Source organism: Lutjanus erythropterus, chromosome 23 (genome assembly GCF_056507025.1).
Source record: "Lutjanus erythropterus isolate fLutEry1 chromosome 23, fLutEry1.hap2, whole genome shotgun sequence".
Taxonomy (NCBI): domain Eukaryota; kingdom Metazoa; phylum Chordata; class Actinopteri; order Lutjaniformes; family Lutjanidae; genus Lutjanus; species Lutjanus erythropterus.
In genome coordinates, this window is record NC_139339.1 from 18,478,685 (window position 1) to 18,502,802 (window position 24,118).

The 24,118-nt window shown below is 37.4% G+C and overlaps 4 protein-coding genes across 4 annotated transcripts; 2 read left to right on the top strand and 2 right to left on the bottom strand.

Annotated features, from left to right (window-relative positions):
- Window positions 1-2,611: 2,611 nt before the first annotated feature.
- On the top strand, window positions 2,612-4,284 carry LOC146305992 (complement C1q-like protein 4). The gene is made up of 3 exons (XM_084712313.1): window positions 2,612-2,720; window positions 3,081-3,209; window positions 3,995-4,284. Exons 1-3 carry the CDS (start codon window positions 2,687-2,689, stop codon window positions 4,267-4,269), a joined length of 438 nt encoding a protein of 145 aa, XP_084568439.1. The 5' UTR covers window positions 2,612-2,686; the 3' UTR covers window positions 4,270-4,284.
- A 6,520-nt stretch (window positions 4,285-10,804) lies between these two features.
- Window positions 10,805-12,440, top strand: LOC146305993 (complement C1q-like protein 4). Its single transcript, XM_084712309.1, has 3 exons — window positions 10,805-10,946; window positions 11,307-11,435; window positions 12,029-12,440. Exons 1-3 carry the CDS (start codon window positions 10,913-10,915, stop codon window positions 12,301-12,303), a joined length of 438 nt encoding a protein of 145 aa, XP_084568435.1. The 5' UTR covers window positions 10,805-10,912; the 3' UTR covers window positions 12,304-12,440.
- A 2,028-nt stretch (window positions 12,441-14,468) lies between these two features.
- Window positions 14,469-16,051, bottom strand: LOC146305994 (complement C1q-like protein 4). Its single transcript, XM_084712991.1, has 3 exons — window positions 15,922-16,051; window positions 15,503-15,631; window positions 14,469-14,797 (listed from the first exon to the last, which is right to left on the bottom strand). The coding sequence occupies exons 1-3, from the start codon at window positions 15,932-15,934 to the stop codon at window positions 14,514-14,516; spliced, it is 426 nt and encodes a 141-aa protein (XP_084569117.1). The 5' UTR covers window positions 15,935-16,051; the 3' UTR covers window positions 14,469-14,513.
- A 2,996-nt stretch (window positions 16,052-19,047) lies between these two features.
- LOC146305995 (putative C-type lectin domain family 20 member A) lies at window positions 19,048-22,228 on the bottom strand. The gene is made up of 6 exons (XM_084712484.1): window positions 22,000-22,228; window positions 21,843-21,893; window positions 21,364-21,726; window positions 20,674-21,021; window positions 20,039-20,136; window positions 19,048-19,532 (listed from the first exon to the last, which is right to left on the bottom strand). The coding sequence occupies exons 2-6, from the start codon at window positions 21,877-21,879 to the stop codon at window positions 19,428-19,430; spliced, it is 951 nt and encodes a 316-aa protein (XP_084568610.1). The 5' UTR covers window positions 21,880-21,893; window positions 22,000-22,228; the 3' UTR covers window positions 19,048-19,427.
- Window positions 22,229-24,118: the final 1,890 nt, after the last annotated feature.

The window sequence follows — 24,118 nt, forward strand, 5'->3', positions numbered from 1 at the left end:
TCTCGTAACACTGATTGCACCAACTTCTTCTCTTATCTCTAATCACACACTGAGCAACAACTGTACCTAGAGGAAGGACATACTAATCACCCATTCTTGACAACTCATATGTGCTGAAAATTTGCAAAGAATATTAATACTAACACTAATTCAATTTTTTGGTGAAAAATATTCTTCAAGGATTTATAATTCGTTAAATGTTTTGGTCTGCTCTGTTTTTTTAAACGCCTTCAAAATATAAAACTAACAAAACCTGCTGATGAAAAATGTGCTATTACAATGATGTTGTGCAGCATCCCAGTCTGACTCCCAGCTTGTGTGACATGTCTGAATAAATTCTCAGGAAACTGCACACAGTTGTTTTGCTGGCTTGCAGAAGTTTCACCAGGCATTGAGCAATATCTTAGAAAAATTGCAGATTGTGCAGATTTATTGTGACCAACTCAATGCACACCCATGCATTAACTGTGTTGTTTATTCAGCATCTCTATGTGCCACAACTGTTAGGTGGATGGATTATCTTTGCAAAGGACAAGTGCACACTAATTCCAATTTTAACAAGTTTGTGAAGCAAATTTGAGAGAAATACATGATTATTTCCTGCGTGTACACGTATATTACTGTACATATGAATTTAATTATCTGTATATATGTTGCATTTTGTGTGTAGCATGAAGGAACTACAATCAGTGGATGAAATGTGATAAAGTGCCCTCTCTGTGTAGCTAACGTTAGCAATTAGTCTGTGCAACAAATGTTAGCAGTCGGTCTGTGTAGGTCACGTTAGCGGTTGGTCTGTGTCTCCTCTTTTCTGATTTAAAGACAAAATAATGTTGAAATTTCCACCCAGTGAGTCTTTTTTTCCCCACCAGAGGCCATGGCAATGAATTAACTTAAAAATGGTTTCACTCAGATCAGAGTGGCAGTGTGACACTCAAATGTTGTAATGTAATTGTAATTTTGTATTCTAAATATGTAATTCCATTGTATGTAAGTAAGTAATAATTCAATTCAATCTTGCCCCTGTCTGTACTTTAAACGAGCATTTAAATTTCTGACAAACTTTTATCTCTATCCTTCTATTTTAACACAGATATCTGTGCTTTATACTCCTTACATTTTTCAAAATGTAAAAGATGCAACGAGACAAAAAAAGACAGAACAATGTAAAAGAGAACAAAATGAAAAATGACATCTAATACATAACAAGACAAAGGTGCACAAACAAGACAAAAAAAAGACATAACAAGATTAAAAACAATGTAAAAAGACACGACAAGACAAAAAAAAGGCGTAACAAGACTAAAACAATGTTACAAGAAATAAAACAATGTAAAAAATGCAACAACAAAAAAGTAAAAGACATAAGATGAGACATTACATAAAATATATACCTATCCTGCCCCCACCCCCACCCACAGCATTACCCCGTTGGGTGAAAAGGTTTTCAGGAAAACATGGGCCTGCACCTACCTGTTTGACTGGTGTGCAGTTGTGTCCCCAGGTGTGGATGTATGTCTCTTGACTCATTTCTGAAGAACCACTGGATGAGTTCAGTAAGCTGTAATGTTCAATCAGTGATTGGTTGTCACTTTGTAAACCCCCCCCTCCCCCCCACACACACACACACTTTACCCAGTTCTCAGGAATGGGTGGTGTTGATGAAATTTCTTCATCTTCCTATACATCTGAAGACATTTCTCAAGAAAGCACGGGTCGGGCCCCCCTCTCCTGACCTCCTGACTAACAAAAAACACTGATATGATAATAACAAGATGAAAACAACATAAAAGACGAGAAAAAACATAACGGAAAAATATGAAACAAGACAAAGGTAAAAAAAGATGTAAGGATTATACAAGATAAAAAAAAAAAGACCAAGACCAAATAAACATGTCACAAGATAAAAACTACATAACCAGATGAAAAAACACACAAAGGATATAGGAGTCAAAAAGACAAGAAAATATCTAGTTTTGATTTTGCGTTCAATTGCCCCTTTAAACAATACATTTTCTCAAAAAAAAGAGGGGGTTAGAAAGAAACTACAACAAAATATTTTGTTAGGACATGATTTGTCCCAGTTTTAAAGGAGTGAAGAAGAATCCCTTCTCTCTGCTCTCCCACACATGTGCCTCCATTAACTTCCACTGGTCCAGAAATCACTGCTCGTATTATTTTACTAACTCCCTCCATGGAGCACATCACTCCTGTCCTTCAAACATCGTATGGACTTCAAGACTGTACTCCTCACCTTTAAGACCCTTCATAAACTAGCCCCTTTATAAACAACTTATAAACTTATAAACTTATAAACCTATAAACAACATAAACTCCTTCATATTCACACCCCTGCTCATCATCTCTGCTGTTGCATAATTACTGTCAATATGTCATCCAGAATGTCTTCAGAAATGAGTCGAGAGACATAAGTCAACACCTGGTGACACAACTGCACACCAGTCAAATAGGTTGGCCCACAGAGGCAGGCAGGCCCATGTTTTCCTGAGAACTTGTTCACCCATCTCTGAGAAGTGGGTAACACAGGGGGCAGGGTGGGGCAAGGTGACAACACATCACTGATCCAACAATATAAAAGCAGCCACAGGGATCCAAAGAATCACAACTTTGGAGACGGACTGAAGAGAAGCACAACAACAGCCTGCCTGCCATCCCAACACAAACCATGTGTGAGCCGTACGTTGTGTGTCCACCACCAGGTACAATGACACTTCAAGATTTTAATGACGAATTTATTAAACAGCAACTTTTAGGTCAATGTCCTCGGTTAATTCATGTGTGGGAAAATGTTGTAGAAAATGAAAATGTGACGATGTTTGTTGGAACCAAAAGAGGGGATCATCTAGTCATGGAAATATGCCTCCAACAGTTTAACCTATATACCAAAATTCAACCCACAAGATGATCTTTAAGTAAAGTCTGTAATGTGACAAAATACATAAGATAAATAGAATATATGTGTAAAGCACTTGCTAGTTCTGCCAGGATAACAGGAAGTTTTCTACAATATGTACTGACAAAATAACTTGATGTTATTTGATCAATGTTTTGTTTTATAGAGAAAACCTGCGTGGCGTTCAGTGTGCTGGCAGAGTATGGTGGAGCCCATGGACCATTCTGCTCAGACCAAGCTCTGGTTTACAACCACGTGGTGACCAACATTGGTGACGCCTACAGCCCCTGTACAGGTAAATACATCACATGCAGCCACACTCATGCTCACCTGTGCTGATTGATTGATTTGAGTATTGTTGAGACATTTTACAAGCTAGTATAGCTGCATATCATCAATCAGTTTTTGAAGGTTATAGGTTCACTGATAACATAATAAAAGATCAATGATTTGACTCTAAATATTGATTTAAAAAAATTTACTATTCCTTCATGTCCAAGTCCATGATCAGAACTGTGTCCATAATAACAATCTGTTCTTGCAACAAGATCCTTTAAGATCACACAAACCTATGTTACAAGTAATATATTAATTTCACCATACAGCAGTAGTTCCCAAACTTTGTTCAGCACGTCCAACTTTTCAGAGGCCAAAAAATGTCAGCAGGCCCCAAACCCTACAATTTCTATCAATCATCCACATTAATTCGGTCTGGAACTGATTAAAAAAAGGAATTGAAAAGTTTACATTTAATGAAATAAGGGTCAGTAGAATAGAATCAGCAAAATCTTGTTTGTTTATTTGCCCTGCATAGGTTAAATTTATTCAACTTTGTTTCATTCTTTATTTCTCCCCTGGTCTTGAGTGACCCCCTGCAATGGCTCTACCAAACTGCATTCCTGCAATGTGGTTTCAAAATTGTTTATTCCCTTACTATTTTATGATTACAGAAAAGAGAGTACTCTAAATTTGACCCACTCATTTTAAAACCTTTAAAAGAGAAGAAGGATTTTTTTCTTTAGGTTTTTTAAAGCCTTTCAGAGACCCATAAATCTGACAAATGCTCTTTTGTTTCCACAGGTGTCTTTGTTGCACCTGTTGCAGGTGTTTATTACTTCACCTTCTTCTATCATGCTGGAGGAAAACATGCAACGCAGCTGAAACTGATGAAGAACTGTGAATTCATTGTGAGGACCTCTGATCACCGGTCAGGCTGCGACACTGCTGATAACGGAGGAAACGCAGCGTTCCTGGAGCTGCAGAAAGGAGACCAGGTGTACGTGCGCATGACCTCAGGTTCTCATGTTTGGGCAGCCGAGCGCAGCACCTCCTTCAGTGGTTATCTGGTCTGTTAAATGTGAGAATCTGATGACTGCAGAAGAATGATTCCAACCACCTGAGATCAACAATGCATCTATTATGCTAACATTAAAATTTAAATTTAGATTACAACAGATGCAAAGATAAATAAAAGATATCATTAAAGCATTGATTCAATGAGTCATGACTGTTTGATTTACTGTTTCAAATCGTCCACAGAGGATCAATTCTGTCACTTTGGACACTCCATGAGCTTTCCTCTCATACCACACTCATAACCTTTGTATCAACACTGATGTGTTTTGTCATTTTGTTAAAACACTATACACAATTCACCCAGCGATGCACACAAGTAGCAGAACACCTCAGATCTTTTGCAAAATGAAACACTTCATTCAAAACTGTACATTCATTCGTAAAAAAATGAAATAGTCTGGGAAGAGATGCTGTCAGGGCCTTTCAAAAGACAAAACTAAATTGCACCCACCCACCTCACAATTTCTATCAGTCATTAACAATAATTGTGGGTGGGACTGGGAAAAAGGATTCATTTTAGTGAAATACAGTTTAGAAGGATAGAATCAGCTAACAATTGTTTGCCCACTAAAATTAAAAATAACAGTTAGTGAAACCTGACACTCAAGGAAGAAAACCTCAGCTCAGATCTGCACAACTATCAGCTCATTCTCAGCCTCACACTTTTTGCAAAACACTAAGCACAGTGTTTTTCAAATCACTGAACACACTTCTCTACATTAGACAAAGAAATCTAATATCATGTCATTTCTTTGCCCTTTAAAAACACTGCCTTTCAAAATAAAACACAATTCAAACAGCAGATCAAACAAAGCTGTCCAAAATCAGTACAATGTAGGTCAGAGCCTGAGTATAGTTCATACTTTTTATTTTGTCTTCACACATGTTGCTGCTGTGTTTATGTGCTGTTTAGAATGTTCTGGGTTTTTTTACTAATTTGAAACTTCGGAGATGCATGGATGAATTGACTGATTCCATGATGTAGAGAGAAATAATATTTTCATCAGTGTGTAGCACAGTTTTGTGTTGTGTCTGATCCATATATTCATGTACTTTACCTGAACACACTGGTTCCCAAACTGGTGGATCAGAGCCTCTGCAGGGGGCTGCAGAAGACCAGGGGAGAAATATAGAGTGAAAATCTTTCTTTAGCAGTTGCGCCGCCGATTATTGTTAATGAGTGATAAAAATTGTGAGGTTGCAGGACGCAAACTTTGTTCGGTGTATGAAACGGGGGCAATGCCGAAAAAAAGTTTGGGAACCACCACTGCCCTAACAATATCTCTAAAAAACCCAGACTTTTCATAAAAAACTAACTGGTTCAAACAAAGTCACATTGTATGAGGCGTGTGTGTTGTACGGTGACAAACGTGAGATTTTTACTCATTTTTGTACAATTTTGAATGAAGTGTTTCCTTTTGCAAAGGTTTTGATGTGTTCTGTATTTTATGCGTGTGGTTGTGTGAATTTTGTGTAGTGTTTTGATAAAATGTATTTCCCTGCATAAATCATAATCATTCTACTTTGTTTCGCTCTATATTTCTCCCCTGGTCTTCCGGGCCCCTTGCAGTGGCTCTGTCTGATTTTAATTTTAATGATATTAGTATTAGTAATATTGCATTCTGTTTTCATAGTTATTTTTTAGTTTACTTTTACTAGTATTATTAAGTGGGTTTTATCCATGTGAAGAAGCATTCTTCTGTCATTTTATTTTAGTTTTACCGGTGTTTTTTATTTTTTATCTCATTTTACATTAATTATGGCATTCTATTGTGTTTATGCAGGGCTGCAACTAACAATTATTTTCACTGTCAATCTGTTGATTGTTTTCTTGACTAATCAATTAGTTGTTTGGCCCAGAAAATGGAGGAATATGTCAATCAGGTGATCAGTGTTTTCTCAAAGTCGTCCTCAAATGTCTTCTTGTATCCACAACCCAAAGATATTCAGTTTACTGCCATAAAAGAGTAAAGAAAATATAAAATATTCACACTGAAGAAGCTGAAATCAGATAATTTTAACTTTTTTTCCCTTAAAAATAAAATAACTGGAAAGCAGCTATCATAATAGTTGGTAAAGTCGATGTATGGAGGAAATAATTATAAAGCATTTCATTAATTGATAACTTATTGGCAAATAAAAACAGGAATTAAAAATGAATGAATCTATAAATAGACTAAATTGATGTTTGATTATTGTTTTATAGAAATCACTTTGATCAGATCAGATTTGATGTCATTGATGAATTCGCTCATTTGTAAATTCTTGTCACAGTTTTAATTTTAACCCAGTGTTTTTTATTTAAGGCTATTTAAGGATCCATTCATTCATTCGTAACTGCTTTTATTGATTTCTGCTTCTCAGTCCAATTGGGTATCGATGAAATGCTTTAAAATTACAACCCAAATTCCAAAAATGTTGGTACAGATATTCAGTTGAATACGGTACCAATACAAGATGTTAAATGTTAAAACTGATCAACAATTGTTTTTTGTAAATATTCACTGGTTCTGAATTTAATGCCTGCAACACATTTCAAAAAAAGTTGTTAGGAAACTAAGTGTTTAAGTTTTAAAGTGAAATTCTTTCTCATTCTTGCCTGATACATGACTTCAGGTGCTCAACAGTCCGGGGTCAGTCTAGTACCTGAACTCTTTAACTACGGAGCCACGCTGTTGTCAAATCTCCAGGATGTGTCTTGATGTTGTTTTGCTGAAAGCAAGACAAGCAGGGACGTCTCTTAAAAAGACGTCCTATGGATGGCAGCACATGTTGCTCCAAAACCTGTATGTACCTTTCAACATTAATGGGGCCTTTGTAGATGCGTTTGTGACTTACATTTTTTTGTACTCAATTGAATACAAGCCTAAAATGATTTTCTCCTGTTCCTTATCCTGCAGCTTTGTTTACAGCTGTTCCCTCTCTCGCCCTAAAATGTTCCCATCTTTCTTTCAGTCATCTCGTTCTCTTCTAGTCTCAAACTTTGCCAAGAGAGGAAACACTGTGAGGTATTTAAACTGAATGTATCTGTGCATAAAGATCTCAGTCATTGCTCAGGTTGCAGAGTCAAACCTGTACTGTTTAGTGTCGTCACTGTCACCACCCAGTGGTCATATATGGAACTGCAGCATGAGAGACAGTACATTTACAAAAAAAAAAGTGCAGTTTATCGGGGTTTGTTTTGAAGCCAGTCAAGACAAAACAAAGACGGTCACTCCATGATATCGGAAATGATCAAACTGCTGAAAGTACTTGGAGAGTGCACCTGGGACTTATGGGTAATGTCTGCCTCAGTCCACTCAAGTACTGAAATGAAGTAGAAATTCAAGTTACTTGTACTTTACTTGAATACATTACATTTTAAGTGTTTTTATGCTCCACTACATCTTCTCAGTAAGTACTGTACTTTTTACTTCACCGCTTTAGTTACTGGTTACTTTTAAGATTACAATTTTTCATTCCCTCCCTGTCCAGTGAAAACCATGTATCTCCAAACTGGGTGATTTTGAATGAGAATTGTTCTGATAAACTGAAGGATGAAGTGTTTCTCTTAGCCAAAAGAGGCTAAAAAGAAACAATTAGCCAACATAAGCCAAAAAATAAAAAGCAATTAGCTAAACTATGTCACTCACATGGGCACACTTTGCAAGAATGCTAGCATACTTAGTTTAGTGTTATTTATTACAAAAGGAAAATGAAGCATCTGTCTGATTTTGGCAGATGTTACTGCAGATTCTGTAAACCTGCAGTAAATCTTCATGATTTTCTCTGTGTAGGTGAGCCCATTTATTATAACTTTCTATAGGCTTAAATTGCTAAAGTCAGCTTGAGAGTTGTGATGTAAATTTGAGAGATAAGGGATGTTTTCACAGACTTTTCCATTATTAAATGTTTCATGCATACCCATGGACCCCTTTAGAGGGTTTGGATTCCCTCTACTAGGGTTTAAATGCATAAAATGATGACAGTGATGATATTAGCTGTGGTTTGGGCTCCACCAACTCCTCAGAAAAAAGACTATTCTAACTAGTCAGATGCTCCACTGCTAGTCTCTAATGATATTTTTGTCTGTCATTGTAATGTATTATATAATGGTTATAATGCATTTCAACTATGAGAATCGACCCTTCCCACCCCTTTGTGTTCTGTGCTATCGAACCTTAAAGGACTTCAGTCAACTTCTTCTTTTCCTGTTTCTTGTATTTAGATATGTGCTTCTATCATCTATGTTGAAAAGAAAACCAAATTTTGCAGATGTTCAAAAGATATTACTGGTGGGCCTGTAAAATCAACACAAACTGTATGTTGCGTTTTAAACAAGGTGGAGGACCCAAATGCAGACCACACAGAGGAGCAGGGTCGAACGGATATTTAATTAACAATAAAAGAACAAAAGGCTTACAGAAATCCAGCCGGTGAGGGTCAAAAATTCAGGCAGGGAAAAAACCAAAAATCCACAAACAGGAGAACAACCAAAAATCCACATACAGGAGAACACTAGGAAACCAACGAGCACAGAGACGAGGCGACAGGGATAGACAATGAACCGACAAAGAAAAGAGGACAAGACACAGGATTAAATACACTAGGAAGGGGAAGAAAACAAGACACAGGTGAGGGCAATCAGAGACAGGTGAAAACAATCGGTGATCACAAAGGGAGGGAACACAGACCAAGACAGGAAGTAAAACCAAAACACATGAGGGAGGAACAGAAACTATCAAAATAAAACAGGAAACAACCAACAAGAATCCCAAACCATGACACTGTATATAGTCACATCTCCGGTTTTCTAACATTTGCAAAAATACTGGTTAACTGGCTAACCAACAACATGGAGATTAGCTATGTAATTAGCCAGTGTTTTGTTAAAATTAGCTAGCTAACAATTGATGTAAGCCTACATTACCTATTTAGTGTGCTAGCATTTTGCTAACATTAACTTATTTAAGATGCACTTATATATCTGTTGCTTTAACAGGTACTCCAGCAACATCTTTTAACCATCCTCAAAATCTGGTTTGGGACTTAGGAAGGGTCAGTTGTAACAGGCTACAATATATGATCCTTGTACATGTTGATACTTGACCTCATAAGTCATTAGTTATGAGTGGTTATAACTATAATTATACATTACTGTAAGCACAGTATAATGCTTTATGCATGCATGTCTATAATGCATTCCATCATCAAAATAGCATAAGTGTGATTATTGTGTTTTTATTATATTATCATGTAAACCTAAAACCTCAAAAACTGATTCATGCTGCACAGTCACAGTATATTCATTACTGTTAGTTAGTTTGTAAAATGTCTCAACAATACTCAAACCAATCAATCAGCACATTTCTTAGGTTTCCCCCTACCCCAACCCCCACCCACAGCATTACCCCATTGGGTGAAAAGGTTTTCAGGAAAACATGGGCCTGCACCTACCTGTTTGACTGGTGTGCAGTTGTGTCCCCAGGTGTGGATGTATGTCTCTTGACTCATTTCTGAAGAACCACTGGATGAGTTCAGTAAGCTGTAATGTTCAATCAGTGATTGGTTGTCACTTTGTAAACCCCCCCCCCACACACACACACACACACTTTACCCAGTTCTCAGGAATGGGTGGTGTTGATGAAATTTCTTCATCTTCCTATACATCTGAAGACATTTCTCAAGAAAGCACGGGTCGGGCCCCCCTCTCCTGACCTCCTGACTAACAAAAAACACTGATATGATAATAACAAGATGAAAACAACATAAAAGACGAGAAAAAACATATGAAACAAGACAAAGGTCAAAAAAGATGTAAGGATTATACAAGATAAAAAAAAAAGACATAACAAGACCAAATAAACATGTCACAAGATAAAAACTACATAACCAGATGAAAAAACACACAAAGGATATAGGAGTCAAAAAGACAAGAAAATATCTAGTTTTGATTTTGCGTTCAATTGCCCCTTTAAACAATACATTTTCTCAAAAAAAAGGGGGGGGGGGTTAGAAAAAAACTACAACAAAATATTTTGTTAGGACATGATTTGTCCCAGTTTTAAAGGAGTGAAGAAGAATCCCTTCTCTCTGCTCTCCCACACATGTGCCTCCATTAACTTCCACTGGTCCAGAAATCACTGCTTGTATTATTTTACTAACTCCCTCCATGGAGCACATCACTCCTGTCTTCAAACATCGTATGGACTTCAAGACTGTACTCCTCACCTTTAAGTCCCTTCATAAACTAGCCCCTTTATAAACAACTTATAAACTTATAAACTTATAAACCTATAAACAACATAAACTCCTTCATATTCACACCCCTGCTCAGCATCTCTGCTGTTGCATAATTACTGTCAGTAAATCATCCAGAATGTCTTCAGAAATGAGTCAAGAGACATAAGTCAACACCTGGTGACACAACTGCACACCAGTCAAATAGGTTGGCCCACAGAGGCAGGCAGGCCCATGTTTTCCTGAGAACTTGTTCACCCATCTCTGAGAAGTGGGTAACACAGGGGGCAGGGTGGGGCAAGGTGACAACACATCACTGATCCAACAATATAAAAGCAGCCACAGGGATCCAAAGAATCACAACTTCGGAGACGGACTGAAGAGAAGCACAACAACAGCCTGCCTGCCATCCCAACACGAACCATGTGTGAGCCGTACGTTGTGTGTCCACCACCAGGTACAATGACACTTCAAGATTTTAATGACGAATTTATTAAACAGCAACTTTTAGGTCAATGTCCTCGGTTAATTCATGTGTGGGAAAATGTTGTAGAAAATGAAAATGTGACGATGTTTGTTGGAACCAAAAGAGGGGATCATCTAGTCATGGAAATATGCCTCCAACAGTTTAACCTATATACCAAAATTCAACCCACAAGATGATCTTTAAGTAAAGTCTGTAATGTGATGAAATACATAAGATAAATAGAATATATGTGTAAAGCACTTGCTAGTTCTGCCAGGATAACAGGAAGTTTTCTACAATATGTACTGACAAAATAACTTGATGTTATTGGATCAATGTTTTGTTTTATAGAGAAAACCTGTGTGGCGTTCAGTGTGCTGGCAGAGTATGGTGGAGCCCATGGACCATTCTGCTCAGACCAAGCTCTGGTTTACAACCACGTGGTGACCAACATTGGTGACGCCTACAGCCCCTGTACAGGTAAATACATCACATGCAGCCACACTCATGCTCACCTGTGCTGATTGATTGATTTGAGTATTGTTGAGACATTTTACAAGCTAGTATAGCTGCATATCATTAATCAGTTTTTGAAGGTTATAGGTTCACTGATAACATAATAAAAGATCAATGATTTGACTCTAAATATTGACTTACAAATGTTTTTATTGATTTAAAAAATTTTACTATTCCTTCAGAGTCCATGATCAGAACTGTGTCCATAATAACAATCTGTTCTTGCAACGAGATCCTTTAAGATCACACAAACCTATGTTACATGTAATATATTAATTTCACCATACAGCAGTAGTTCCCAAACTTTGTTTCGCTCTTTATTCTCCCCTGGTCTTGAGTGACCCCCTGCAATGGCTCTACCAAACTGCATTTCTGCAATGTGGTTTCAAAATTGTTTATTCCCTTACTATTTTATGATTACAGAGAAGAGAGTACTCTAAATTTGACCCACTCATTTTAAAACCTTTAAAAGAGAAGAAGGATTTTTTTTTCTGTTCAGGTTTTTTAAAGCCTTTCACAGACCCATAAATCTGACAAATGCTCTTTTGTTTCCACAGGTGTCTTTGTTGCACCTGTTGCAGGTGTTTATTACTTCACCTTCTTCTATCATGCTGGAGGAGAACATGCAACGCAGCTGAAACTGATGAAGAACTGCGAATTCATTGTGAGGACCTCTGATCACCAGTCAGGCTGCGACACTGCTGATAACGGAGGAAACGCAGCGTTCCTGGAGCTGCAGAAAGGAGACCAGGTGTACGTGCGCATGACCTCAGGTTCTCATGTTTGGGCAGCCGAGCGCAGCACCTCCTTCAGTGGTTATCTGGTCTGTTAAATGTGAGAATCTGATGACTCCAGAAGAATGATTCCAACCACCTGAGATCAACAATGCATCTATTATGCTAACATTAAAATTTAAATTTAGATTAGAACAGATGCAAAGATAAATAAAAGATATCATTAAAGCATTGATTCAATGAGTCATGACTGTTTGATTTACTGTTTCAAATCGTCCACAGAGGATCAATTCTGTCACTTTGGACACTCCATGAGCTTTCCTCTCATACCACACTCATAACCTTTGTATCAACACTGATGTGTTTTGTCATTTTGTTAAAACACTATACACAATTCACCCAGCGATGCACACAAGTAGCAGAACACCTCAGATCTTTTGCAAAATGAAACACTTCATTCAAAACTGTACATTCATTCATAAAAAAATGAAATAGTCTGGGAAGAGATGCTGTCAGGGCCTTTCAAAAGACAAAACTAAATTGCACCCACCCACCTCACAGTTTCTATCAGTCATTAACAATAATTGTGGGTGGGACTGGGAAAAAGGATTCATTTTAGTGAAATACAGTTTAGAAGGATAGAATCAGCTAACAATTGTTTGCCCACTAAAATTAAAAATAACAGTTAGTGAAACCTGACACTCAAAGAAGAAAACCTCAGCTCAGATCTGCACAACTATCAGCTCATTCTCAGCCTCACACTTTTTGCAAAACACTAACCACAGTGTTTTTCAAATCACTGAACACACTTCTCTACATTAGACAAAGAAATCTAATATCATGTCACTTCTTTGCCCTTTAAAAACACTGCCTTTCAAAATAAAACACAATTCAAACAGCAGATCAAACAAAGCTGTCCAAAATCAGTACAATGTAGGTCAGAGCCTGAGTATAGTTCATACTTTTTATTTTGTCTTCACACATGTTGCTGCTGTGTTTATGTGCTGTTTAGAATGTTCTGGGGTTTTTTTCTAATTTGAAACTTCGGAGATGCATGGATGAATTGACTGATTCCATGATGTAGAGAGAAATAATATTTTCATCAGTGTGTAGCACAGTTTTGTGTTGTGTCTGATCCATATATTCATGTACTTTACCTGAACACACTGGTTCCCAAACTGGTGGATCAGAGCCGCTGCAGGGGGCTACAGAAGACCAGGGGAGAAATATAGAGTGAAAAAAATGAATTAATATTATTTATGTAGCTGAAATAAACAAATAAAAGTTTACTGATTCAATCCTTCCAAATTTTCAATCTTTTTTTAGCAGTTGCGCCCCTGATTATTGTTATTGAGTGATGAAAAATGTGAGGTTGCAGGACGCAAACTTTGTTCAGTGTATGAAACGGGGGCAACGGGCGTTTTTACTCATTTTTGTACAATTTTGAATGAAGTGTTTCCTTTTGCAAAGGTTTTGATGTGTTCTGCTTTTTATGCGTGTGGTTGTGTGAATTTTGTGTAGTGTTTTGATAAAATGAGCCCTGTTTTCAAAACTGTGCTTAAGCAATTGGAAAAAAAAACTGTATTTCCCTACATAATTCATAATCATTCTACTTTGTTTCGCTCTATATTTCTCCGCTGGTCTTCGGTCTTGCAGTGGCTCTGTGCCCAAGGTTGGGAAAGTACATGAATATATGGATCAAACACAACACAAAACAGCGCACATATATGAGAGTGAAAATACATGTATGTGTTGAAAAACAGTATTGTTGATGTTAACCAGATGTTTACTGGTTAATTATATGCACTTACCAAGGAAGATGAATAATCAGTTTTGCAGGTGCAGGTGACACTTGGTACTCAAATACACAATATTCACATTCTTAGTAAATCTTTATTGTTTGCAAGCAAGAGCATCAGCATTACATAGATGTGATAAAGTTGTTATCTTGGTCAGTTTCTAGGCTTAAGACACAATATTCTTCTTTTATCTTTTGTGTATCACAACATCTCAAACATCCACCACCTACAGCTGCTCCTTCACACATATGTCCTGTTGTTGTTCAGATTTATTACTGACACTCTCAGACTACGTGAACACAGGAAGAGGTTTCAATCCTCCTCCAGGATAAACTCCTTTATAATGAGTTTACTTTTAATTAGTTTCCCAACAACTTAAACATTGTAATATCATAGTAGATATATAAGACATGTAGCAAAAGCATATTCATATTGCAAAAAAATTGAACATAATAGATGCATTGTTGATCTCAGGTGGTTGGAATCATTCTTCTGGAGTCATCAGATTCTCACATTTGACAGACCAGATAACCACTGAAGGAGGTGCTGCGCTCGGCTGCCCAAACATGAGTACCTGAAGTCATGCGCATGTACACCTGGTCTCCGTCCTGCAGCTCCAGGAACGCTGCGTTTCCTCCGTTATCAGCAGTGTCAGCAGAGCCTGACCTGTGATCAGATGTCCTGACAATGAATTCGCTGTTCTTGAACAGTTTCAGCTGCGCTGCATGTTCTCCTCCAGCATGATAGAAGAAGGTGAAGTAATAAACACCTGCAACAGGTGCAACAAAGACACCTGTAGACAGAAGGTGAAAGTATTTTTGTAAACACAACATGGTCTGGGTGTGAAATGCCTAATTCCCTGGCAGCTGTTAAAACATTGTGATGCATATTGTAATCTTTTTATGCATTTTTTGCAATGAAATTGCAAGTGAAAATCACAAAAAAAGTTGCTTTTTTTCCTCCTGTGTATAAAAATCCAATGCAACTTGATCCAGGAAGATTAAAACTGCTCTCTGTAAAATAAATGAATGAAATAAAATGAATTAGCCAAGACTTTTTTTTAAAAGTCTGTCGAGGCGTTTTACAGGTCCCTTGGTAGCTTGGACCTTAAGGCAGTTTGCCAACCTTTGCCCCATTAAGTTGCCTGGAGTACTTTATTGATGCGATTCATGGCAGACAAAAACTCCACAACAAGCTGAAAAATGCAGTGTAAAAACACAGTGTACGGCAAGTTTAATCAGAGCCTTTTTTCTTTACAAAAAACAGCTGCCTGCTGCTGCTGGAAACAAGGTCAATCACGAGAATAACACTGAAGAAAACCACAAATGTGCTGTAAACAAAAGCTGCTTAAAGCTGATGTCTTGCGAGTCTGGCCACTTTTCACACCTTTCACCTTATGTGAAATCATTTGATTCATTAACATAGAAAATGTTGATTATTGGTCTGGAATTGTGCTGATCTTCAAAAATTATATCAGTGATATGATTTAAGTCTTTACCTGTAGACTGATTGTAGGCGTCACCAATGTTTGTCACCACATGGTTGTAAATCAGAGTTTTGTCTGTGTTGAAGGGTCCATGGGCTCCACCGTACTCTGCCAGTGCAGTGAACACCACCGCTTTCACCTCTAAATACAGCAGAACATTCTCATCACATTATTTTGTCGAAGCATTAATTCTATGTATCTTGTGTAATCCATCACAGTACAGACAGTACTTAAAGAGCAACTTGTAGGTTGAATTTTGGTGTAGGCTGAACTGTTACAGGTATCAAGGAGAACGTATGCATGAAAGACAATTAAAATAGATGTATGTGAAATGATAATATATGACAATGAGTGAAAATAGAAATTAAAAAAAATAACAGAGGATGTCCACCTAAAAGATCCGGTTTAATAAAAATCAAGTTTTACTTTACCTTGGGTACACATGGCTCGTGTTGTGGATGGCAGTTTTCTTCTCTTCGCTCTGTCTCCAATGCTGTGATTCTCTGGATCCCTGATGCTGCATTTATATTGTTGGACCGATGATAAACTGTTGTCGTGTGCCTCCCATAACCAAATATAGAGAAACTATTTGCTAAAAATGTGATGGTAGCTGATTAGATTTTCTGATAAACCTGTCATGAAAATATGGGCTTGGCACAACTTGTTAACTCTTTCACCTGGCACTAGACCATATCTTAAAATATTTGTTGAGAAACACTGGACGATAGCAAGGCCAAAGTCTAAACGTTATTGTAATTCTTAAAGCGTCAATTCACTCCAAAATCATATTTTCCCTCTTGAATTGCTATTCAGCGATATAGAAAGTGTTTTTTTGTGAGTTGCTGAGTTTTGGGGATTTTTGCCACACAGGAGTCTGCTTTTTCTCAAATACTGAACTAAAAGGTACTCAGATTGTGGTGCTCTAAGTGCAAAAAATCAATTTGAAAAAGTCTAAAACCACTGTCACTTTCCAGAAATCATGACCCGTGAAATAATCCACAGACGTCACTGTGAGCACTTTCATGTAGGAACTACTTTCTTTCTATGAAAGAATCTACCGGAACTACAATCCCAATTTCATAAACGTTGGGACATCGTGTAAAACATAAATAACAACATTCAGTTGAATACAGGACAAAGACAAAAGTTTTTGGTTATTTTTTTTTCATATAAATATACACTCATCCCACAGTGATACATCATCATTGTGTATATTCACAAAACACAATAAAGTTAATCGGGTTAAACATGATATATCTTGTCTTTGTACTGTATTTAATTAAATTTAGGTAAAAAAAATTGTAATGTACTTTCTGTCTGCTACAAAGAAGATAGGGGGCTTCTAGTGGGTCATTTGTGTTGATTTAGAGGTTTTTAGCAAAATTAGAGATTATTTCTTGACATGAGTCTATGCATATGCCTTTAAAATCACATGGGGATGAATGAAACTCAAATATATGGACTAAATGTTGAATATGTGGAATGAATCTTGTAACATCTTATGTTTTTGAAGTTCATTATTATTCTCTTGCTCTAAGATGTGTGTCACGATGAAAGAGTCAACAGGAACTCTCGTAGCGGCAGTCCTAAGAAATGAAGAGATAATTAACACCCTGCAGAATGCATTAATGGGCCAAAATAATAGTGGTAACCATAGTCAATACCATTCAGTCAATGCAGAAATGTATTCACTGTTGTTTGGAGTCTGATTAACTGCAGCAAAAAAGTTTCCAGTTCAACAAGTATTAGAATATTTAATTTAGTAACCAGAACCAGGATTAAATTGAACAGTGCACAATGGCAAATATGTATTGTGTATTTGATGATAATCTGACTGGAAAATCATCATTTCTGATCTAGGAGTCTGTCTGTCTGTGTCTGTCTTTGTTTGTCAGGAAGTTTCCTCTGACTGGTTATAGATGCAAAACATCTGTGCAATCTTGATACTCAGGACATGAACCTTGTGGCAACCTCAACAAAAATATGAAAGCAACACTTTTGTTTTTGCTACCATTTTTCATTAGTTAAAGTAAAAGATCTAAGACCTTTTCTGTGCACACAAAAGGTTTGTTTCTCTCAAATGTCTCGTGTGAGTGAGCACATCTCCTTTGTCAAAATGATCAATACACCTGACAGGTGCAGTATATCAAGATGTTGATTTAACAGCAGGATTATTGCACAAGTGTGCCTTGATTGTGTCATGCCCTGACCTGCAAACAACAGAGAAAATATTTTTCATTGTTCACATGCTTTCACACCACTTGCAGTCTTACTGCACACTTTGCAAATGGTTATTTCATGTGCATGCATGTGTGTCTGTGAGTGCATGATCAAAACACACACATCTTGCCTGGAGCTAATCTCTCAGGCTTAGTTCACATGGCAGGTCTTAATGCTCAATTCAATTGTCACTCAGTCGCTCTAGAGTGATGTAAAAGTCGCATTAAATGTGACATGACTGTTCAGACGGCGGGCGCATTGCAAAATATCAGACACGTATCCGATATCGTACCACCTCTGAAAGCGACCCAGGTCGGATTTTAAAAAATCAGATTTCATGTGACTTGAGTTGTTCACACGGTCATGAAAAAATCAGACCTGGGTCGCATGTAGGCAAATAGATCGGATTTGGGTCGCATTTCACTGCCGTGTGAACTAAGCCTAATACTACTGGAACAATCAGCCTAATGTTTTTTGTGCACATTCCTGACTGTGCACTGAAGGACCTCCAAGACTCAGAATTCTTGAAAAACCTTTTTAATGGCTCCACACTGGAGAAAGGCCCGAGGCTTCATGTTTTCAAGTCATCCCATTCTTGTGAACACAATATCTTAAGAATACCTTACAACTGACCACTTGGACTAAAGGATGAACTGATTACATTTTGGTGTTCAAAGGTCAAAGGTCAATGTCTGTTCTGTACTTCTGAAGGCGATATCTCAGAAACGCTTGGATGTAATTTCTTCAAACTTAAATGGCTGCTTGTGGTCGCATTTCGGGCAGTTGTGGTGGCATTGCAGTAGGTGCTTCGCCATCTGTTGCCTGCTGGGAATCTGCACTCCACAGACCCTAACCCTCGTCTAATAGTTCAACATATAAATCAACTATGAAGAAAACAATACAACCATGCAACTGTACAGGCAATCACATCTGTGCTGTTTCTTCTCCTTGAAATGTTGCTAAAGCGGGATGAGGCACTGGGAATGAACTGGCAGGTGATTGGTCAAACTGGTCAAATTGGCAGGCTGGTCGCTGCTGCCTCTTGAGTACTGCATGTGCACAATAGAACGCAGAGGCATCACCAGCAATTTGTATGGTTATTGACAGATCATAGCAGTGGACTTTGATGTCAAAATGCGTAACTGCTATGCAAAATGTGTAAAGTTTGGCAGGTCTGCATGAAAGTTGCACACTCCTGCGAAACTGCACATTTGACCAGCTCAAATGGCGGCCGTGGCTGATTTAGAAGATATCCTCTGCTCCAGGACGCAAACCACACTGAAATTCACGCTCATTGAACTGGATACAAAGTAGATTCTAAGTTCCAAATCTGATTGCAAATTTTCTCACTGCTCAGACAAATAAACGCCATACAGCACAAACACTTATTTAATTTCATCACATCTATATTATATTTTTTCTCTTTTAGAGGAAATACACTTTTTCAATCTACTAGTTATATTTACTGAAAGGGGAAACATACAGAAATAATACAAATAAACACATAAGAAACACATAATTTTTAACTGATATACATTTTAAGATGAACGAAATAAAAAAAGCATCAATAATTTTGATTATACAGAGATTTCAATGAAAGTCAGATTTCTGGCGTTACATCATGTTAAAATGAGAAGTATCTGTTATGCAGATACTCAAACAAGCTGGAAGGATAATACACAAACCAAAATGAGATGTGTGAATTACGCAACACAGATTACTTCATGTGTTTGTGTTTCCTCTTATTTTCTTTCTCTGGAAGCTTCAACCAGCTCAGTTTTACATCTTCAGATGCACCTTTATCTCTCAGATTCCTCTCCACCTACACAACAGAACAGAGATAAAAACATGGTTATATAATCTTTTAGCAATCCTTTTTAAATGTAGATACTATGAATGCATCATTAAACTGTAATTCGCATGAGAATAGGCGATCATTTTTGTGTCTGTATATGTACTGTGCATTTGAAGAGCTGTGTATTTAAAGGAATAATATGCAGTATTTTCTTTAAATCAATGTATAGACACATATTAACATAATACTTTTTAATTACCACTCATTACACACCAGTGTTTGGTGGTGGCTGTATCTGCAGAAACTCTGCCCTCTGCTTGTATTTCATTATTTATTTCATTATTTTGCAGTGCTTGGAACAATTTACCAACCGAAAACGTCAGTATTTGACATCCTGTTATCTTTCTGGTGCATTTATGAGCAGTTCAGACAAATCCTACTGATTCTGCCTTTAATATCAGGTACAGTTTAACAACTTCATATACAAACTGTGGGAAATTCCTCAAAGGTTAAATGGGAAAAGTGGCAGTCACCAATTTCAAGACTGATTCCATCACGGCCGGGTCTTTCATGTCCACAGACGAGTCATCAGCTGTTAGCTTCAGTCCCACCAAATGTTTCCTCAGTGGAGCTGGAAAATTTCAAAAGGGAGCAATATTTTTTTTAAATACCACATTAATGCTTAAAGGAAAAGTTAAACATTTGGGAATTATGCTCTTTCTTGCCAAGACTGAAAAACTGGATGTAACTGGCAGGTGGTTAGCATAACACAAATGACTGCAAAAGACTGTGAACTGTAATAAAATCTGCCTACTGGCTAAGACAGCACATAATCCACAAAGTATTGCTCTAACACTTTTGTTTTTGTATGAATTAGGCAGAGGAGATTTTTGTTACCTTGCTTACCATGCTTAATGATATGCAAGGTTGAATACCTGTTTATGTGTTACAGAATCTGATGGTTAAAATTAAAATTCGAAGAGGAAGATTTTGTTTTAATTTTGGAGATTTAAAATGCTCATAGTTGCAGAAACACTCTATATATTGTGTTAGCTAATGTTAGCGAATAGCTAGCTCACTGGCAAGTCAACACTTAGCACATAATTTCACATATTGAAAGCTAAATTCTGTAATAAATATACTGTGATGGCAGAAAAAAGCTGTTTACCACTGTAGCAAAAAAAGGGAAGTTTTCCATCACAACCAACGCCTGTCATTCCAACAGGATTGCTGCTGACATCAAGCGCTCCACAGTCAGCGAGTCCAAAAACCCGGGGCTCTGACTGTGTCCAGGGCAGGAATGAGGGTTCACTCCCATCAGACCACATCCAGGACGTCCTCGTCAGCCCGATCCAGACCGAGCCGTTGTTCACAAGCCTCTGCAGCTCCTTGTTTTCACGCTGGCTCCGCACTCTGGCCAGGTCGGTGTGCAGCTTCCTGCAGTAAGACTGAGCATGGAGCCAATTCACGGAGCCATTCCCCAAAGAAAACCTTTTAGAAATATCAGTGGTGGACCCTGAAAATGACATCAGAATATTAAGTTAGTACATAATAAAGATTAATTAACCTTAATAAACATTGTTCACACTTTAGATCAGGTACTCCAATTAATTAACCTTAATAAGCATAGTTAACACTTTAGATCCAGTTTCCCCAAAATGCATAGTTGGTGCATAATAAAGGATTTATTCCATTGTTTATACAGTAAACTATCAATTAACAGTTTATTAATGGTGGTTGTTATAGAGTGTTACCAAAACAAAAATTATAAATGGAATAAAAACTAATGAAACAACCCTAATAACTCTGCATATGACCAATAAGAGCCCAGGCCTGTAATGTGCATAATTTTCTTTACCATCATAGCAGTAGAAGTTCAGACTTGCACTGCAGTTTGTAGCAAACCATCGTCCAGTCGGTCTCATGCTCCCACAGTACTGTGTTCTGGACTGACCACTCGCCCAGTTCCAGTAGGCCGGTTCTCCCTCTTTGTAATCATCAGTGTCCGACAGTGACCAGCTCCAACTTCTGTGCAAACCTGAGAAGACTCGTGAAACACCAGGCTCAACCAGACGAGTTAGTTCCTCCACGTCCTGCACGTCGTTCACGGTGGCCAAATCAGTGTGTTTCTCTCGACAGTACTGCTGGGCCTCAGGCCATGTTTTGGGCTCCCTGATGAAACGGTACTGACGACGAAGAGAGGACGCAAAGTTACACAGACCTGTGGAAAATGCAGAAATAAAGGTTTTAGAGTGTATACTCAATTTGCTTATTCATTTGAAATGCACCTTTTTAAAAGCCAGATGGTTTAGCAAGCATTGAGAGGAATATTTTCACCTAAGAAAACCAGAATCCAAAACATTCCCCTCTCCATGGTCTGTGGTTTCTCTAAGAAAATAAAACATTTAAAGGAAATCAAACATTACTATCCTCAAGGAACATTTAGGAAAAGGATATAGCATCATTCAATCAAACTTTAATATTATCAACTCACCTGTGATAGAGAAAGTAGACGATCTCTATTGTGAGAACCTTGGAACAGTCTTCTCGTTTCTTCTATTCTGCCTTTTAAAGCAGCACACCCTATATATTCAAAACAGGTGTCTGTTGGTCACTTTGTCCCTATGAAAATGTTCTCCTATACCACCAACGTGATGATGCAAAAATCCACTTTTTCTCAGGAAGTCATTTCTCAGGAAGACCAGATCTGATCTAAAAGACATAACTTTAATTAATTAAGACGTTAAGACGTTAATTTTGCTCTTACAGTTCCTATACTGCCCTTATTTCTTACATAAGTTTCTTCCTGAGTGCTTACGTCTACATCCTCCTCGCATGGTTTGGAAAATGTCCTCTAAGAATGCAAAGCACATGGAAACATGAAAGGTCTGTCAGGACTGATGCAAAGGTTTTGCAAAATAGAAAAGGTCTCTGGGCCCAGAGTAAAATAAGTAATCCTTTATTTCAACAACAAATGATGATAGAAATGTGGATTTAATGCTTGTTTGGCATTATTCACATGATAGTTTTAATAGATTGATAACCTCAACTGATCATTAAGGTTAGAGTTGAAATAAAAAGTAATTAAGCACCCCCTGAATGTCTGTAAAATCTAAATTCAGTTAAATTTCTGTTGTAAATACATGAGACAAGTCTGTCCTGAGCTTGTAGAGTCCACAACACAATCATAAACATGTCAGGCTCCACAGCATATGACAACCAAGCTGCAGCTATATTTGATGAAGCCGAGCCTCACTGATTACTGTACAAAAACATGACTTTACTCACTCATTTAGGTGAAACTGGATCATATCTTATGAAGAAAATAACTGATTTTCCTGATAGATTCCTGATAGACAGATCACATCAGTATGAATAGGCAGGTAGGTGGAATAGATGACCATGTAAACTAATCCATCAAAAGTAGAAAAAAAAACCAAAACAAAACGTTGTAAACGCTGCATCCAGCAGTCTGAAAACTGAGCTTTTGCTCACAGGGATTACTTTTACATACATTAACCTCATTATTTTTTCAATTTTGGCCACATTTATTATGAACATCTGACATTGCAACACTAAGTATATACATTTACTCACTACCAATGCTGTTGTAGTTTCATCTGAGATCAATCCAGTGCATAATAATACAAAAAAGCCTGTATAACATTAAAATTAAACAGGACAAACACCATGATATAGAGTTTATTTATGTGGCTTTGTTAAATACTTTATCCTAGTTGGTCAATTGCAGCATCCTAAGGTCTGTTGTTTCTGTATAACAGACCCTTGCTATAAAGAAAAGATTGTTGCTGGATGCAGTTTTGATCATACACTCTGGGGGACAAATAAAACAATTTCTCAAACCATTAAATCTTTTTAAAACTAATATTTTGTGTCAAATTATTGTTTTTGGTAAGTAACCATGTAATAAGCTGGATAATGTACAGTGAGCAGGTCATTACTGAGAGATAAGCCCCTTCAGATGATTGAAGACCTGTCCTGCACCACCCTGTTATTTATTTTAATAACCTGCTCACTTACATTTTCTCTTACATAACAACTTTACAACAGGCAAGACATATTGTTTAAAATCTTTACTGATTCATATATTTATCTTTCTATCACTATGATTTTTTAAAGTACAATACTTCAGGGAGCAGCTGCTGGTGATATCACAGTCCAGTCTTTGTCTTAGTGTCCCTGGACGCTGAAAAACAGTTCAGTTTCACAGGACCTGTACCAACAATACGCATCTCTCCCACGAACACAGTTCACTACAAAATCCTCTGCAACTGTAAAACTTTTTCTCTTGGAGGTGAAAGTTTAAAGGACGTGATATCTTGTGTGCACCAGAACTTCTGGTGTATGTACAGTAGAAACCCTGATACTTTACTTTTAAAGGGATAGTTCGGATTATTTGAAGTAGGGTTATATGAAGTACCAATCAGTAGTCAATGTAAAGTAGATGGCAGTCGGCATGCTCCCAGCAGCAAAATGTTTTTAACTGCCTAAAAAAAATAAAAAATAATTGGTTTAAATGTATACCATCTTAAGAATATTGTTATTGCTTTACCTTACTGTCAGACAGCCTTTTCTGATGGGAAAACATAGCT